The sequence below is a fragment of the Prionailurus viverrinus genome, chromosome B2 (assembly GCF_022837055.1).
Source record: "Prionailurus viverrinus isolate Anna chromosome B2, UM_Priviv_1.0, whole genome shotgun sequence".
NCBI classification, from domain to species: domain Eukaryota; kingdom Metazoa; phylum Chordata; class Mammalia; order Carnivora; family Felidae; genus Prionailurus; species Prionailurus viverrinus.
Window position 1 is genome coordinate 152,132,471 of NC_062565.1, and position 17,849 is coordinate 152,150,319.

The following is a 17,849-nucleotide window of genomic DNA, read 5'->3' on the forward strand; positions in this document are numbered from 1 at the left end:
AACGCATACAACATATTAAAATACCATTCAAAAGTACATCTGCCTTTAGAAGTTTTCCAAAATCGATTTTAACATTTAATTGACGCTTTACTAAGTTGTGTCATAATTTCCTCTAGCAAATTCTGATTGTCTTAAATCTAACAAGAATGATAAATAATTTCCCTATCTTAGAATCCACTCTAAGCACTTATATATTCATATCTATCTATCTCTATGTGTCACTCACTCATACTTTCCTACTTTGGGGGTAACAGAGCGTTAATAAATATGATAACTAGTAAATTATAAAGGTAAAAACAATCCAGCTTTTACTTGTTTGCTGTTAAAATGATACAATGAAGCTTCAACTGGAGGCCAAAGTGCAGGGAATCAACGTCTACTGTGAGGTTCACAGATCTACAGATGTCCTGTGTCTCTGCAAAGTTGAGGAGTAAACACTCCCTACTCACAATAGAGAGCAAACACCAGGGCCAAGGCCACGTACGTTTCCGTTTCATGTTTCGCAGCAACCCAGCTGTCCCATGCCACATCCCAGATCCATCTGCTGGCAACCTGGGACAGACCAATTGCAAAAGACCAACCTTAGACTGAACACGTTAAGAAACGATTTTAAAGTCTATACAAGTTTGATATATTTTTTTAAGATGCGTAAGTATCTTAGAAAGTGATATTTAAAAAGTAGTGTGTCCAATCTCCCCTTTCCTGAAGACTTCATAGTGATGCTTCCTGGGCCCCCTCTTCTTCCTGGAGCCAGTCCTATCTGACACAGAGACTCGACCTCAGCAGCGAGCGTCTGAGTGTCCGGGGCAAGAGCAGGAGCCCCTGAAAACCGGGTCTAAGACTTCTGCATACACTACTTCTCTGCTGTGTCATAGCCCGTGATACAGAATGTTCCTTTCCATCCTTACGATATCTTCCAGTGAAAGTCTGTCAGAACCTTGTTTTGAAATAAAGAAATGGCGTTGCTTATACCAGCTGGCTGCTGGAGGAAATTCTAAATCCTTTGCTTCGCTTACAAAGCCACACACAATTTGACTACAGCCTGCTTTTCCATGGCGGCTCTAAACGGCCACAAACCTTTTGTGTCTTCTCCCAGAGGGTGAGTCTATTTCCCCACCCCTCGAGTACGAGTGCGCCTTGGGACCTGCCCTGAGCAAAAGAATGTGATGGGTGACTTGGCGGCCCAGTCTCCAGAGGTCTTCTGCTCCAGCCTTCTCAGAGCCCTGTGAGGAGACGTCCACATAAGGAAACCCGCTCAGTCCACTGGACGACGGTGGCTCCCGTGCAGGAGATCCCAGGTGCCCCAACCAATAGCCAGCGCCGGCCGGCAGACGCGAGGAAGGATGAGCTTGTACCCACGGCCCAGCAAAGGGACCGGGGGCAGGGTGTCGGGAGACCAGCAGAGTCGCCAGGGAGCTGCCAGGGCGTCGGGGAGACCAGCAGGAAAACCCGGTACGGCAGGCAGCGGGGCTGCTCCGCAGAATGACGAGCAAACAAACAGCTGCCGTGTTAGGCTAAGCCTGGGGCGGTGTGTTGTGTGGTGCTGATACACGTCACACTGGACCCCACCACCGAAACGTACCGCGAGCACACAGGTTACTAACCAAGCACACGGAGGTCCCCCTGCCTTAGCGTCTTCACACTCACGTTTTCTCCGCTTGCAAGTTCTTCTTCCGGGTCTCCGGCACAGCCGGTTTTCTCTTGTCATTCAGATTTTGGGGGACTTCCCCGTCTCCAGACAACCCCGGCGGCCGCTCTGCCATTCTATCAAAGTGTCCTACCTTAATTTTCTCTCGGGAGCACCTATCACCATCTAGGAGTACGTGGTGGTGTTCTCTTCTGGCCGGGAGCCAGGACCACGTCTGTCTTGCTGACTCTTGTGTGGCCAGAAGCCCCCTGCCCTGCTTCCGGATACACTTCCCCCCGCCCGCGGTGCACGTCATATGCCCAGCTGCCACACATTCACTCTCACGTGGCCTAGAGGTGTGTGTTTGCACTCGTAACTGAGCACAACGGCCTTGCTGATTACCGAGGGCTCTGCACTGGAGACCGGGTTGAGGACTGTAACATGGCCCGTCTCGTGTAATCCTCAGAGCAGCTCCAGCCGGCAGGTGTATCACCCCCATTTCATAGATGAAGAGCCCAGGCTCTTCAATCACGGGCTGTGATTGTCGCCGCCAGGGTTCATACCTAGGCCAACTGGACTCTGGCACCTATATGCTCCCCCGTCCACACTCTTTCATTTCCTTTTTTTAATTTTTTAACATTTTTTTTACATTTATTTATTTTTGAGAGACAGAGAGAGACAGAGCACAAGTGGGGGAGGGGCAGAGAGAGAAGGAGACACAGAATCCAAAGCGGGCTCCGGGCTCCGAGCTGTCGGCACAGAGTCCGACCTGGAGCTTGAACCCACGAACCAAGAGATCATGACCTGAGCCGAAGTCGGACGCTCAAACGACTGAGCCCCCCAGGCGCCCCATACACTATTCCATTTCTTAAACTCCCATCTGCATTGCTTTCTTTCCTTGAGTGCAGTGAAAACTCCCTGAGAATCATAATCATGGACCATGTCTCATTCTCTGTCTTTTTCTCAGTACCTCACACCCATTAGTGCTCAAAATAAACTTACTGGCTAATTATCAAATGACATTAAATGGTCAAATTGGGTATGATCAAGGAACAGGATAGCCATACAATTTTGTAAATTATCAGTAGCAAATTGCCATTTCTGGGTTAGTACTTTTCAAATAATATGCAGTGAAGGAAGAGATAGTTAACACAATTATCCTTCTTAGAGAGGCACCTCGGGGTCTTAAAGTGCCTTGGAGACAGGCATCACGGTAATTATCACATCACCACAGAGGAGACCTTAGAGCTCTAACTGATAGATGCTGGATCACTACAGTACTTACATTTATTGCCTGACCGGTCTTTTGAATAAATAATACTTTTATAATGAACTTGTAACGGTGGTACCCAAATTCTTTCACTGCTGACAATATGCGGTCTGCTAATTCAAGTGACAAATGAGAGAAGACTTTATCATCATATTTGACATCTTTAAGACTTTCCTTCAAAAAAATAGAAGAAATATTTTAATCTTCAAACCAAGTATCTTCTACATAAAAATTCAAGAAAACATGTATCTAAAAAATACATATACCTTTAAAAAAATACATGCATTCCTAACCAAATGATATGAAATGAATGTTGTGCTTACCAGTTTATTTCAATAACAATGTTGAATAAAATTTATTTTGGTTTTTAATTACATTCAATTGCTTTCCATCACCAACCCCCGGGCTGTAAGTTTTCCTTCACTGGATCACCCCATCAGACAGCAGGGAGACACAGGGGAATTTTAAAAGAATGCTTCTGGGAATTCTTAGGGTAGACAAAGGAAATCTTTCTATAATTTACATGTTTGTGAAAATTCAGACTTTAGTTTTCCTAAGGCTTGGGTTTCCTGGACCAGAGCCTGTACCCTGTGATCCATCCTCCGTGGCCCATTTGCTGTGATCTCCATCCTCCACGGCCTGTTCTCTGTGATCCTGTCCTTCGCAGTCTTCCTGAATCGAAGCCACCTCTCCAACCCTTTCCCCAGGGCTTCTCTGTGGACTCCCGGCGAGCACTGAGGAGATGGAAAGCTTCTGGCCATGTCTGCTGTGGATTAATCACAGCTGGGGAGACAGATGTGAGCCATGAAGCACGAGGCGTTCCTACAAACCGGAAGCAGACTGGACCACCTAGTGAGCAGACTGCAGGCGTCTTTGACTGACTTTGACCCACTGATTCAGACCAATGAATTAACCACAGTTCTGGGTCCCGCCATAACAGACCAGCTAATTGTATAGGCAAGTAAAAACAAAGAGTTTTGAGTCCCTTCTAGAATGCTGCTGGACCTAAAACTGGGTGTAGAAGCATTCATTTCCCTTAGGCATTTGGCTGTGGCTCCATCTTTCAAACGCTTCGCAACATCCGTTCTCTCTTCTGAATCTGCCCAACAGACCTCAGGCTTCGCCTCCCCAGATGCTGTTATTTAACAAGTAATGACTGTAATGAGTGCTTGCTATAGGAAGATGCCCGCAAGCTCCATCAGGAAACACTATTATTCCTGCATGTAGAACTATGTTGAATTTTCCATGAACCCAAGGGAAAATCCCTGGCCTCTTTATGACCCCTAGTCATCCACCTACATATCCAATCAGCTGTTTTAGGCCCCATCATGCTCAGTGCAATTCTGCAAATTATCCTATGTAAATACAATTTGAAATCAGTAAGTCTGAACTTAGTCTATGTAGTAAGGCCAAGCAAGGGACACGTGATAATGTATACTTTCATGTCACAAATGCTTGCTGTTAATTAGATAGGAGAAGAAGGTAATCAATACTTATTTTAATGTATCAAATTGAGTTGAATTTCTCTATTTCCCGAAGCCATGAGCCATAATATCATTGCCAAATATCATCCGACAGTTATTGGTTTAGGTTAGAAATGTACCTGTCTATAGTAGTGGAGGGAGGTTAGAGTAGGCTTCCTAAATATTCTTCTGTATCAATAAAAGTTAATTCACTTAAAGAATTAATTTTGCTATGATTAAAGGAGTACTAAATATTTATACAAAATAAATTAGATGCTTTCTTCCCAACAGCTAGCTCACATCAATTGTTACTGAAGGAATGTACCTTGTAAACTGGAGGGAAGGTACCTTTGAAACAAGGAATGGGCCTGGGGTAGAATCAGGCTTGGTGGAATCCCACAGGGGAATCCGGCCATCAGAAGATGCCTGGGTGCCTGATGCCCAGAACTAGATATCACAGATCAAAACGGGATTCAGAAAAACTGGTCCCTCAAACTTTCTGTAAGTAAAAAAAAAAAAATAATTTTGTCCTTTGTTAAGAAAAGTGATGAAGGAATTATCTTCATCTGAACAATGCAGCCTTCAGATACCAATACTAGTATAAATAACATTGGTCTTCATGTTAGTAATACAGTATTCAGTTCGTTACATTGAAGCAGCTATTTTGGACTAGTCTGGGAACAAGTGCCTGAGTTTCAAACAACTGTCTTAAAAGAACTTTAGATTCCAGCAAGTTTAAAGAAGAAAACCTATGCATCATTGGCGGCTGCCTGTCCTTAGATGTGTTAGTACACAGGAACCAACTTTCCACACATACACAGTGTGTTTTATTTAACTCATTCCTCCAAATACGGGCAAACGTGGAATGTAAGGGATAAATAATTTATGGATAATTAGGAGTTGAATGAAATAACAAAAGAATATTTCCTTTAAATCTAGCTCATAGCATCGATGTGGAGATTCTTGAGTATGAATACAAACTACTTTCATATTTTCAGAGATAAATGCTACAAAAAGTCAGTGAGGGTAAATAAACGGTCATAAAGCTTATCAAACCTCCGAAGCTTAGATACTGCTATCATATGTACTCATCAACCTACCTTTAATATCTGCTGGACTTTAGTTTCCACGGAATGAGCTTGGAATTTTTTCAATGGCTCCATTCTATATGAATTAGCAAACTTTAATTTTGCCAGGGCACTCTTCCATTCTTTACCTAAATCAGCAATTGAATCATCAAATGGAGGCTCTACATACTGAACATCATGAAATGATTCTCTCAGTCTTTCTCTCAAAATTTGCGCATACTGAAAAGAGGGGGGGAGAAGAAGAGAGAAAGATTATTTCTTAAATTGTAAAATGAAATTTTAGATTTAAGAACCCTAGTGCAATGGGACAAAGCTGACACAGACTTTGGAAATCCATTCTGACTTCCGGGATTCAGAGGTTGTTAAATCGTACATTTATTAATTCACTCCTGGCTATCGATTTGGTAAAAGGGAGAGAGAAAAAAGAATCTAGCTAGCTAGCTGTCATCCCTCTATTTATCTATAAACACAAACACATACGAACACAAATTTGCATACATATATTTAAAATATCCATGGAAGATACAAAGACCTGGAAAGAAGACAGGCTGCAGAGAGGGCAACTGGGTGGCTAGGAGACAGTCATGTAAAGAAAACTCAAGTTTTCTACCCCGAAGTTATGAAAATATTATCCTTTATTGTCTCCTTATAATTTTAATTATTTTAATTTTATTTAGTCGTCTTTGACTAATTAATATTATTATTTACATAAGTCATTTGCATATTTACATAACATAACATTACATAAATCTTAAGTTGAAAAGAATGTATTGATTTGGTACATACGTTATTCTATGCTTTTTCAACATTCATTCTGTGACATTCAACACTCCTTAAAGAAATATTTATTTGGTGCCTAATATGGTCCAGAGAAATGGCCTAGGCTCTGAAGTTACAGGGGTGAGCCTTATTGAAATAGCTAGGAATTAATTGTTCTGCTTGTGTTAATTCATAGTCAAGGCATCTGCATTTATGGAGTTATCCGTCTAGTGGAGAGGAGGGCTGATCGACAACTAAGAAGTATTTAGGAGGGGCGCCTGGGTGGCTCAGTCGGTTGAGCTTCCGACTTCAGCTCAGGTCAAGATCTCATGGTCTGTGAGTTCGAGCCCCGCGTCAGGCTCTGTGCTGACAGCTCAGAGCCTGGAGCTGCTTCGGATTCTGTGTCTCCCTCTCTCTCTGATCCTCTGATCTCCCATTCATGCTCTGTCTCTCTCTGTCTCAAAAATAAATAAACATTAAAAAAAATAATAATAATAAATAAAAAATAATAAAAAAAAGTATTTAGGAAAACAAGCTAACTTAAATAGTGGCAATCGCTATAAAATCACATGACTTGGCAGAAACTCCTGTGAAAGTCTATTTAGACTGAATGATCAGAGAAGGCCTCTCAGCCCCAAAAGAACAGGAAATAGACAGGGCAGAGGCTTCAAGGCAAAAACTTAGTGTGCTCTAAGAGCAGGTTTGTGCTCGGTGTATCTCAAGTGTTCTGAACGAGGCAGAGTGGTGACACAACGAAGCTAGGAAGGCAACCAAGGAGTAAGTTGTGCAGCACTGAATAGAATGCGGTAAGGGCTTTGGATCTTATTCTCAGAACAGTGAGAAGCCGCTGGAAAAATTTAAGCGAGCAAGTGATATGTTCTAAATTACAGTTTTAAAAGGTCATTCTGGTGGTGTGGTGAGTGGATTACAGGGAGATCAGGGCCTGGATGAAGGTAATAACTTTACACTTTACAATGTTTTTAACAAATAATGTTAACTAAACAACTCCATAGATTTATAATCACTTTTCTAACCAGGCACATGGTTTGCTTTGACATTTCTGTAAGAATCTGTATTTCCTGGGCACCCGAGGGGCTCAGTCGGTTAAGCTCCTGACTTGGTTTCTGCTCAAGTCATGATCTCACAGTTCGTGAGATTAAGCCCAACGTGGGGCTCTGTGCTGACAGCATGGAACCTGCCTGGGGTTCTCTCTTTCTCCCTCTCTTTCTGCCCCTCCCCTGATCTTGCTCTCTCTCTTCCTGTCTCTCAAAATAAATAAACTTTTTTAAAAAAAGAATTTTTTACTTCCCAGAATTTTTTTATGTTAACACAAATCTTTCAATTTATTCTGAAGCATTTATTATTTTGGTGTTCTTTTGATGAGCCTTTAAGGTGACTTAAAAACACATTTTATGGTTTTAGGAATTGTTTTAATGTAGAATTACTGCTGCACCCAGCTATTAACCTTTTATTTATTTTAATGTTTATTACTTCTAGATTTTTCTAAATATATAATACAGGTCTACACATTTCTATCCTCCCTCCTCCTTTTCATATCTTACCGCAGAGGCCAATAGTTTAAAATGTATATATTAAAAATCACAATCCTACGAGTATTGTGAGAGAGTATTTATTCTCTGCCACTGATGCTTCTATATGTGGCTGAAACTGGCACTGGAGCAGCACTTCCCTTTCTGTGCCCCTCTGAGGGGGTTTATCTGACTGGGCAGTTGGCGAGAGAAAGAACCTTTTCTTTTTTAGTTTCGTGTAGTCTTCCAGCTCTTCTCTTCACATCTGATTATAACAAGTACATATCACCTGTCTCACCACCGCATATATTTCGTAGAGATAGGCCATCATCTTAGACATATGTCATTGTCCAGCTGTGCCGTGACTACTTGGGTCAGCTGATTTAATTTGAGTAGAAAGGTTACCATTTGCCGGCCTGTTTTTCATCATTAATAGTTTGTTAATATGGTTATATGATTTTTGAATATTTAACCAACCTTGAATTCCTGGAAAAAACCTCGCTTAAACTTAATATACCATCATCATTATCATCATCATCATCATCATCATCATCATCATCATCTTTTATAGGATGTTTGTACCTTTGACGCCCTTCACCCATTTTTATTTTTAGATTTCACATATAGTGAGATCATTCAGTATTTGTCCGACTTATTTCACTTAGCCTAATGCTCTCAAGGTCCACACGCATTATTGCAAATGGCAAGATCTCATTCTTTTTTTATGGCTGATATATATATTTAGGTTGTTTTTATATGTTGACTATTGTAAATAATGCTGCAATAAATATAGGAATGCATATATCTTTTAAAATTAGTGTTTTCATTTTCTTTGGACAAATACCCAGAAATGGAATTGCTGAATTGTATGGTAGTTCTACTTTTAATTTTTTGAGGAAACTCAACACCGTTTTGCATAGTGGCAGTACCAATTTACATTCTTACCAACAGTGCAAGAGAACCCTCTTCTTTTCTCCACATCCTTGCCAACCCTTGTTGGAACCCTTTTCTCCACATCCTTGCCAACACTTGTTATCTCTTGTCTTTTTGACAATAGTCAATCTAAGGGGTGAGGTAACATCTCACTGTGCTTTTGACGTGCATTTTCCTGATAATTAGGGATTTTGAGCATTGTTTCATGTACTTGTTGGCCATCTATATGTCTTCTTTGGACAATACCTATGCAGATCTTCTGGCCATTTTTTAATTCAATTGCTAGATTTATTTGCTGTTCAGTTTAATGAGTTCTTTATATATTTTGGATACTAAACCTTATCAGATATATGATTTGCAAATAATCTCTCCCATTCAGTAGGTTGCTTTTTCATCTTCTTGATTTCCTTTGCTGCGCATAAACTTTTTAGTTTGCTGTAGCCCTACCTTTTTATTTTTGCTTTGTTGCCTTTGCTTTCGGAGTTAGATCAAAAAATCATCACCAAGACTGATGTCAAGGAGTTTACTGCCTATGTTTTCTTTTTGTAGTTTTATGGTTTCAGGTCTTAATCTATTTTGAGTTTATTTTTGTGTACATGTAGGATAGTGGTCCAGTTTTCCCAACACCAACTATTGAAAAGACTGTCCTTTCCCCATTATATATTCTTGGCTCCTTTGTTATAATTATTATTTTTTTTTAATGTTTATTTATTTTTGAGAGACAGAGTGTGAATGGGGGAGGGGCAGAGAGAGAGGGAGACACAGAATCCGAAGCAGGCCTCTTAGCTGTCAGCACAGAGCTTGATGCGGGGCTCGAACTCACAAACTGTGAGATCATGGCCTGAGCCGAAGTCAGACACTTAACTGACTGAGCCACCCAGGTGCCCCTCCTTTGTTATAAATTAATTCACCATAAATGTGTGTGTTTATTTCTGGACTCTATTCCGTTCTATTGGCTTATGTGTCTGTTTACGCCAGTGCCATACTGTTTTGATTGTTATAGCTTCATAACACAGTTTGAAATCAGAAAGTGAGATGCTTCCAGCTTTGTTCTTCTTTCTCCATATTGCTTTGGATATTTAAGGTTTTTTGTGATTCCATATAAAATTTGGGATTACTTATTCTATGAAAATGCCATTGGAATTTTATTAGGGATTGCACTGAATCTGTAGATTGCTTTGGGTAGTATGTACAATTTAATATTAATTCCTTCAATTCATGAACATTGGATATCTTTCCATTTATTTGTGTCTTCTTCAATTCCTTTCATCAGTGTCCTATAGTTTTCACTGTAGAGGACTTTCACCTCCTTGGTTAAATCTAGCCCTAGATATTTTATTGTCTTTTATGCAGTTGTAAATGGGATTGTGTTCTTAATTTCTTTCTGATAGTTTGTGTATAGAAATGCAATCAATTTTTTGTACATTGATTTTGTATCCTGCAATTTTACTAAATTTGTTTATTAGTTCTAACAGTTGTTTGAAGGAGTCCTTAGGGTTTATAATATCATGTCATACACAAATAGTGACAGTTTTACTTTTTCCTTTCCTAATTTGGTTGCCTTTTCCTTCTTCCTCCTAATTTCTCTGGCTAGGATTTCCAATACAATGTTGAAGAAAAGTGGTGAGAGTGGGTGTCCTTATTTTATTCCTGGACTTAGAGGAAAAGCTTTTAGGCTTTCACCATTGAGCATCATGTTCACTGTGAGCTTGTCAGATATGACCTTTGTTATGATGAGGTATGTTCCCTCCATAACCACTTTGTTGAGTGTTTTTATGATAAGTGGAGATTGAGTTTCACTCACTGCTTTTACTGTTATCTATTGAGATGTTAAGATTTTTATCCTTCATTTTGCTAATGCGCTATCTTGTACTGTTGGGGGTTTTGAACCACCTTTGCATCTCTGGAACAAATCCCACTTGATCATGGTGTATGATCCTTTTAATATATTGTAAAATTTAGTTTGCTAGTATTTTGTTGAGGATTTTTGCATCTAACATTCATCATGTTTATTGGCCTGTAGTCTTCTGTGGTATCCTTCTATAGTTTTGGTATCAGGGTAATGTGGTCTCATGAAATTAGTTTGGATGTGTTCCTCCTCTTTTATTCTTTTGAAGAATTTGAGGATATTGCTATTCATTCTTCTTTGAATGTTTAGAATTCATTAGTGAAGCCATCTGGCCCTGGACTTTTGTTTGTTGGGAGGCTTTGGTTTACTGATTCAATCTCCTTACTAGCAATTGCTCTGTTTGGATTTTTCAATTTTAGGAATTTATCCATTTTTTCCTGTGTTGTCAAGTTGTTGGCATATCTGGTAGTAATACTGGTAGTAATCTCTTATGATCCTTTGTATTTCTGTGGTAACAGTTGAAATGTCTCCTCTTTCATTCTGATTTTGAGCCCTCTCCCTTTATTTCTTGGTGAATCTAGATAAAGGTTTGTCAATTTTATCTTTTCAAAGAACAACTTCTTAATTTCACTGATCTTTTCTGTTGTCCTTTTAGTCTCCATTTACTTCTGCTCAAATATTTCCTCATTTCTACTAACTTTGGGTCTTTTTCCAGTCCTTGAAGTATAAAGCTAGGTTGCTTATTTGAGATCTTTGTTTTTTGATATAGGCATTTGTTATGAAACTCCCTCTTGGAAATGCTTTTGTTGCAGTCTATAAATTTTAGTATGTTGTATTTCCATTTTCATTTGTCACATGGAATTTTTAAACTTCTCTTTTGATTTTTACATTGACACATTTGTTGTTCCCTAGAATATTTTTAATCCTCACGTATTGTGAGTTTTTGTTTTCTTCTTATAATTGACTTCTAGTTCCATACCATTGTGGTTGGTAACAATGCTTCATATTTTAGTCTCCTTAAATTTATGAAGACTTATTTTGTGGCCTAACATGTGATAGGTCCTGGAGAATGTTCCATATGTACTTGAGAAGAATGTGTATTCTGCTTCTGGATGGAATGTTCTGTACATATCTGTTAAGTCCATCTGGTCTAATACGTCATTTAAGGCTGATGTTTTCTTACTTTTTGTCTGAATAATCTACCCATTGATGTAAGTGGGGTGCTAAAGTCTCCTAACGCTATTGTATTGCTATTTCTCCCTTTATGTCTGTTAGTATTTGCTTTATGTACTTAGGGGCTCCTGTATTAGGTACAATATATATATTTTGTCTTTCTTCTATGTTGTTGTATTTAATTTGCCAGGTTTTTGTTAAGAATTTTTGCATCTATGTTCATGAGGAATATTGGTTTGTTTTCTTGTTATTATTCTGGTTTTGAGAGCAAGGTAAATGCTGGCCTCATAGGATGAATTGGGAAGAATTCCCTTCTCTTCATTTTTCCAGAACACTAGAATATTTGGCAAAAACTCACCATAAAAGCCATGTGGGCCTGGAGTTTTCTTTATGGAAAGGTTTTAAACAACATAGTCACTTTCTTTAATAGATATAGGGACTATTCAGGGTATCTATTATTTCTAGAGTGAGCTACAGTAGTTTGTCTATATATCAGTTTGCTAGACCTGTCATAACAAAATACCACAGACCAGGTAGCTTAAACAACAGAAATTTATTGGCGCACAATTCTGGAGGCTGGAAATGCAAGATCAAATTGCCAGCAGGATTGGTTTCTCCTATAGCCTCTCTCTTGCAGATGGCTGCTGTCTTGCTGCCTCCCCACACAGTTATTCTGCTGTGCACGCTTTGCCCTATGTATCTGTGCCCTAATCTCCTTTTCTCAAAAGGACACAAGTGAGACTGGATTAGGGCATACCCTAACAGTCTCAATTTAACTTAGCTCTTTAAAGGCCCCATCTCCATATACCCTCACATCCTGAGGTACTGGGGATTAGGGCTTTAACATATGAATCCTAGGGGAACACAGTTCAACTCATATTTGTGTCTTCCAAGGAATTTGTGCATTTTATCCAAGTTGTTGAAATTAGGATCATAGATGTTTTTGGTATTTATGATCTTTTTAAAATGTTTATCGGGTCTGTAGTGATTCTTCTTTTTCATTCCTGGTATTGAGAATTGGTCTTTTTATTTTCTTTTCCTGATTAGTCTGGCTTCAGCAAGGGTTGGCAAACTTTCTCTCTCTCGCCAGCTAGTAAATATTTATGCATTGTGGGCCAGCTGTGGTAGTTGCCACTGTTTCTCTTCTTCCAACTGTCCCCTTTCCTCCTCTGCATCCCCCGTCTCCATCTATCCTTTTAAAATTACCTTTTAAAAATACACAAGCCATTCTTAGCTCATAGGCTGTACAAAAATAGGTAGCAAGCTAGATTTGTCCTATAGGCTGTTGTTTGTCAACTTTTAGGCTGGAGGTTTATCAAGTTTATTGATCTTTCCAAAATATTTTTGGTTTCACTAATCTTCTTGTTTTCAGTTTGCTATTTCATCGACTTTCACTTTTTATTACCTCCTGACTTTTGTTTACTTTGAGTTTAGACTTGAAATTTTTCTAATATAGGTATTTAGGGCTACAAATTTCCCCAAGTACTGCTATAGGTACACCCTACAGTTTTTGAAATGTTGTGTTTTCATTCAGTTGAAAATATTTTCTTTCGTTTTCTTTTACCCTGGGTTATTCAGAAGTGTGTCATTTAATTTTCAGACAATTTACATTTTTCAATATACCTTTCTGTTAACGATTTCTGATTTATTCCATTATGGTCAAAGATACTTTGGTATCTTGGTCAAAATACTTTGTGTTACCTGAATCCTTTTAAAGTTATTGGGACTTGTTTCCTGTCCCAGGAGATATTCTTAGTGATGTTTCATGCACACTTTTTAAGTTTATTTATTTTGAGAGAAAGTTTGAGTGGAAAAGGGGCAGAGAGAGGAGAGAGGAAGAACCCCAAGCAGACTCCACACTCCCGGTGTGGAGCCCCATGTGGGGTTCAAACTCAGGAATCATGAGGTCATGACCGGAGCTGAAGTCGGTTGCTGAGCTCACTGAGCTAACCAGGTGCCCCTCATGTGCACTTCTAAAAAACATTTACTCAGCTGAGGTTGCATGGAGTATGTGATTAAAGTGCAGTAATACAAGTTATTATTGTTCCTTTATATTCTTTTATATCTTTATTAGTTTTTGTCTATTTGTTCCATCAATTATTGATAGAGATACTTATATTGAAATTTCCATCTGTAATTATGGATGTCAATTTCTGTAAGGATACATGAAATTCTTGTTTCCTGTATTTCAAAGCTTTGACTTTAGGTGCAAAAAAACCTAAAGACTGTTAGGCCTTTCTGATGAATTGACTTTTCAACATTATGAAATGATTCCCTTTATCTCTTATAATATTGTTAGAAATGTATTTTGTTTGATACTAATATATATACTCCAGTATTTTATTAGTCTTCACATGGTATATCTTTTCCCATCCTTTCTTTAGTGTTTCTTGTAGACAATATATAGTTTCATCTTACTTTCATAAGTAATCTGAATTTTAATTGGGGTATTTATAACATTTACACTTAATGTAATTACCATGGTTATGTTTAATCCTTGCTTTGTTTTTATTTTTGTAAAGATTTTAAGTAATCTCTACACCCAACATGGGGTTCAAACTTACAACCTCAAGATCAAGAGTCACATACTCTACCAACTGAGCTAGCCAGGTGCCCTTGTTCTTTTTATTTTTTGGGCTTTCCTTTAAGTATCTTTCATGATTCACCTGTTATCTGTTGGCCTAGCAACTTTATTGTTTCCCAGTGGTAGTTCTAGGCTTGATAGTATGTATCTTTATCAGTCTACTTTCTTTTAATTTTTTTTTAATGTTTATTTATTTTTGAGACAGAGAGACAGAGCATGAACGGGGGAGGGTCAGAGAGAGAGGGAGACACAGAATCTGAAGCAGGCTCCAGGCTCTGAGCTGTCAGCACAGAGCCTGACGCAGGGCTCAAACTCACGGACCGTGAGATCATGACCTGAGCCAAGTCGGACGCCCAACCGACTGAGCCACCCAGGCGCCCCTATCAGTCTACTTTCAAGTCATATTATGCCACTTCACATACAGCAAGAGTCCTGCAATGGAATATGCCCCCTCCTGCCAACTCTCTGGTCTTTGTGCTAGAATTGTCATGTATTTTACTTCTATAAATAAAATGTTTTGGGGGCACAAGCCCCAAAATATGTTATTCTGGATTTAATCAGCCAATAATCTTTTTTTAAAAAAACTGCTTATTTTTGGAGAGAGGGAGAGTGCATGAGCACATGCAAGCAGGGGAGCGGCAGAGAGGAGGACAGAGGATCTGAAGTGGGCTCTGCGCTGACAGCAGAGTCTGACATGGGGCTCAGATTCATGAACTGTGAGATCACAGCCTGAGCCAAAGTCTGACTCTTGGCCAACTGAGCCACCCAGGCTCCCCACAGTAATACTGAAAAAAATATATTTACCTACATATTTACCACTCTCAATGTTTTCTATTCTTTCATCTAGATATTTACATCTCTTATCATATTCCTTTTGCCTGAAGGATTTCCTTTCACATATCAGATAGCATAGGTCTGTTGGTAAATTTTTCATTTTCATATACCTGTAAAACCCATTATTTTGCCTCTGTTTTTGAAAAATATTTTCACTGGGGATAGAATTCAAGGTTGATGGTTCTTTCAACTTTAAAGACACTTTAAAGTAATGAAAGATGCTTCAGTGTTCTGGCTTGCATTGTTTCTGGTGAAAAACCTATTTTCATTTCATCATTCTTCAGTACTTAGAGTTTTCTGATTTTCTCCATTGCTTAAAATCATTGATTTTAAGCAATTTGACTACTGCATGTCTCAGCATAATTTTCTTCCATGTTTCTTGTGCTTGAAGTTCACTGAGTTTCTTGGATTTGTGGGTTTATAGTTTTGTCAATTTCTGATACTATATATATAGTATCAGAAATTTCCCCACATCTCATTCTGTCTCCTAATATATTTTCTTCAGGCCTTCTTTCTATTGCTGTCTTTAGGTTCACCAATCCTCTCTTCTGCAGTGTCCAATCTATTTCCATTCAGTGTATTCTACATCTCTGACATTGTTATTTTTCAACTGTAGGGTTTCATTTGGATTTCACATACTCAATTTTTTCTGTACATTTTTGCACATACAGAATGCACTAACTGTTTTATAACATGAATATTATATAACTGTTTTAATTTGACAAAAACTAATATGGTAATTTTTTCACAGTAACTACTTTAGAGATCTTTTATATTAATTCTGTCTTTGCCATTTGTCATTTCTGAGTGCTCTTACTGTTTCCTCTCACTTTAGGTTGTGTTTTCCTGTTTCTTTGAGAGTCTGCAAATATTTTAGTGGACACAAGATCCTGTAAATTTCACCCTCATTTTTGGTGTGTACTTCTGCATTCCTTTGACTTCTCTTGAACTTTTTTCTAGCATGTAGTAACAGAAACAGTTTAATTCTCTGGAGGTTTGCTTTTGAGCTCTGATAGACTAGCCTAGAAAAATCTTGGAGTCTAGTGCTATTTCTTCCCCCAGTACTGAGACAATACACTTCTCAGCACTCTAACCAATGCCCTATGGTTTTCCACGCTTACTGGGGGGAAAACAAATGATTTTGTGGGAGTGCAAGGATTTTTTTTTCTGCTCCCTTTGGTGGCTTTCTCTGGCCACAGGTGGCTTCCTTACCAGATGCACTGATGCACTAAGCTGAAGACTTGAGGAAAATCCTTTGCAGATCCTTGGGGCTGTTTGTACAGCTCATTCTTCTTCAATACTCTGCTCTGCACTCATACCAGCTTTATCTACCCTGGCTCCCAAATCCTTCTCAGCTAAGCAAGACCTCTCCACAGGTGTGGGCTGCAATCCCTCATCAAGCAGTCAGGGGTAATCTTGGGGTTCACTGTTGCTGTTTCACCCCCCCAGAGATCAGGATCCTGTCTTGTTTTACATCCCATCAATGGTAAAACCACTGTTTCATACATCTTGTGCTATTATCAGCAGTTTCTGGTAGGAGTAATTCCATGTTGGCTGCAAGCAGAAGTCCTTCATCAGAAATCTGTTTTATTTGCAGCCTGTGTTACGTGTCAGTTGGAAAAAAAGAGGTATTATTAGCTCCCTACACCTCCCCCAAACAAAATCTGCATTTTGTTCTTTTCTATTAAGAGAATGCTTCTCTAGAGTAACTGCCATCTTTCCCCCCACAATATAGTCAAGGGGTACAACTACACTGTATCCTTCACAGTGGCTTCCAACTGCAACGATCCCCTTGGGGATACATGCGTGTGTGTGTGTGTGTGTGTGTGTGTGTGTGTGTGTGTGTGTGTGGTTTGAAAATGACAGATTCTAACGTGCTGAAAACTCACACCTCTACCATTTCTTCCTTATATATAATATGGGTCTTCTGATTCGGTTTTCCTTCTATCATCTTATCCCTTCACTAACGAAGAATCTTTGCAATCACGTCTCTCCTGCATCCTGTCCATTTCGGCTCCGACGAAGTAGAAGAAACCGTTAGACAAGTAGACCAGCAGTCCCAGGACATAGGTTCCAGTCTCGGCTCGGTCATTACAGTTTTGTACTGTAAATGTTCTTTTCACTTTAGGTCTCAATACAAGATGGGAGTCTCGATTACAGTGATGGTACTCGGACTACGGTCTTCCAGAAATCCCGGTGTTATTCCACCAATACACTTGAATGGCATCTTCCATTAATTCCAGACAAGAAATTAATGGGCAGAATATTTTCAACTTAACTTTTTTTCCTCCCGTATGTCCCTCAAATACTGAGCCTGCTGCTGTTTCTTAAAACTCAAAACATCTCGTCGTGTGCTTGGCACACGCGCCACGTTTCCTTCCTTCCAGGCAGCGCGCACACACACGTGCCCGGCCGGACAACGGCCCTGGTCTGAGCGTGGCACTAACCACCCCGGCATCAGGCGTCCAGCGGAGCGTGGAGGGAGACGGCCGCTCCCGACACCCGCGCCGCCGGCCACCGCACTCAGAGCCCCAGCGGGGGTCGGCGCAGCCCCGCCGTCCCCGCACTCACTGCCTCCTTCTCGAACATGCTGGGCCTCCTCTCCTTCCGAGGCTGCGGCGGCTGCAGGTGAGGGGCCGGGACGGCCGCCGACTTCCCGCCGTGACCGCCCTTCTCCATGCCGCCCGCTCGCCACCACGCCCAGCGACCCGCCTCCGCCCTTCCCAAGCTCCTAGGCCGC

General features: G+C 40.0%; 1 protein-coding gene across 2 annotated transcripts; it reads right to left on the reverse strand.

Moving 5' to 3' along the window:
- Positions 1–441: 441 nt before the first annotated feature.
- DYNLT2 (dynein light chain Tctex-type 2) lies at positions 442–17,835 on the reverse strand. 2 transcript variants are annotated; one of them, XM_047860453.1, is made up of 4 exons: positions 17,681–17,835; positions 5,461–5,667; positions 2,913–3,071; positions 442–552 (listed from the first exon to the last, which is right to left on the reverse strand). In XM_047860453.1, exons 1-4 carry the CDS (start codon positions 17,786–17,788, stop codon positions 442–444), a joined length of 585 nt encoding a protein of 194 aa, XP_047716409.1. In that variant the 5' UTR covers positions 17,789–17,835. The 2 variants fall into 2 exon arrangements, with proteins under 2 accessions (XP_047716409.1, XP_047716410.1); XM_047860454.1 differs by lacking the exons at positions 442–552; positions 2,913–3,071 and adding an exon at positions 3,130–3,680.
- Between the last annotated feature and the right edge of the window lie 14 nt (positions 17,836–17,849).

Bases quoted from the DNA above. Each gene is read 5' to 3' on its own strand.
- DYNLT2 (XM_047860453.1), bottom strand. From the start codon at position 17,788: ATGGAGAAGGGCGGTCACGGCGGGAAGTCGGCGGCCGTCCCGGCCCCT. The intron at 5,668-17,680 runs GTGAGTGCGGGG...CCCTCTTTTCAG, and splicing joins GCATGTTCGAGAAGGAGGCA to TATGCGCAAATTTTGAGAGA. The intron at 553-2,912 runs GTAAGTACTGTA...GGTCTGTCCCAG, and splicing joins AGACCGGTCAGGCAATAAAT to GTTGCCAGCAGATGGATCTG.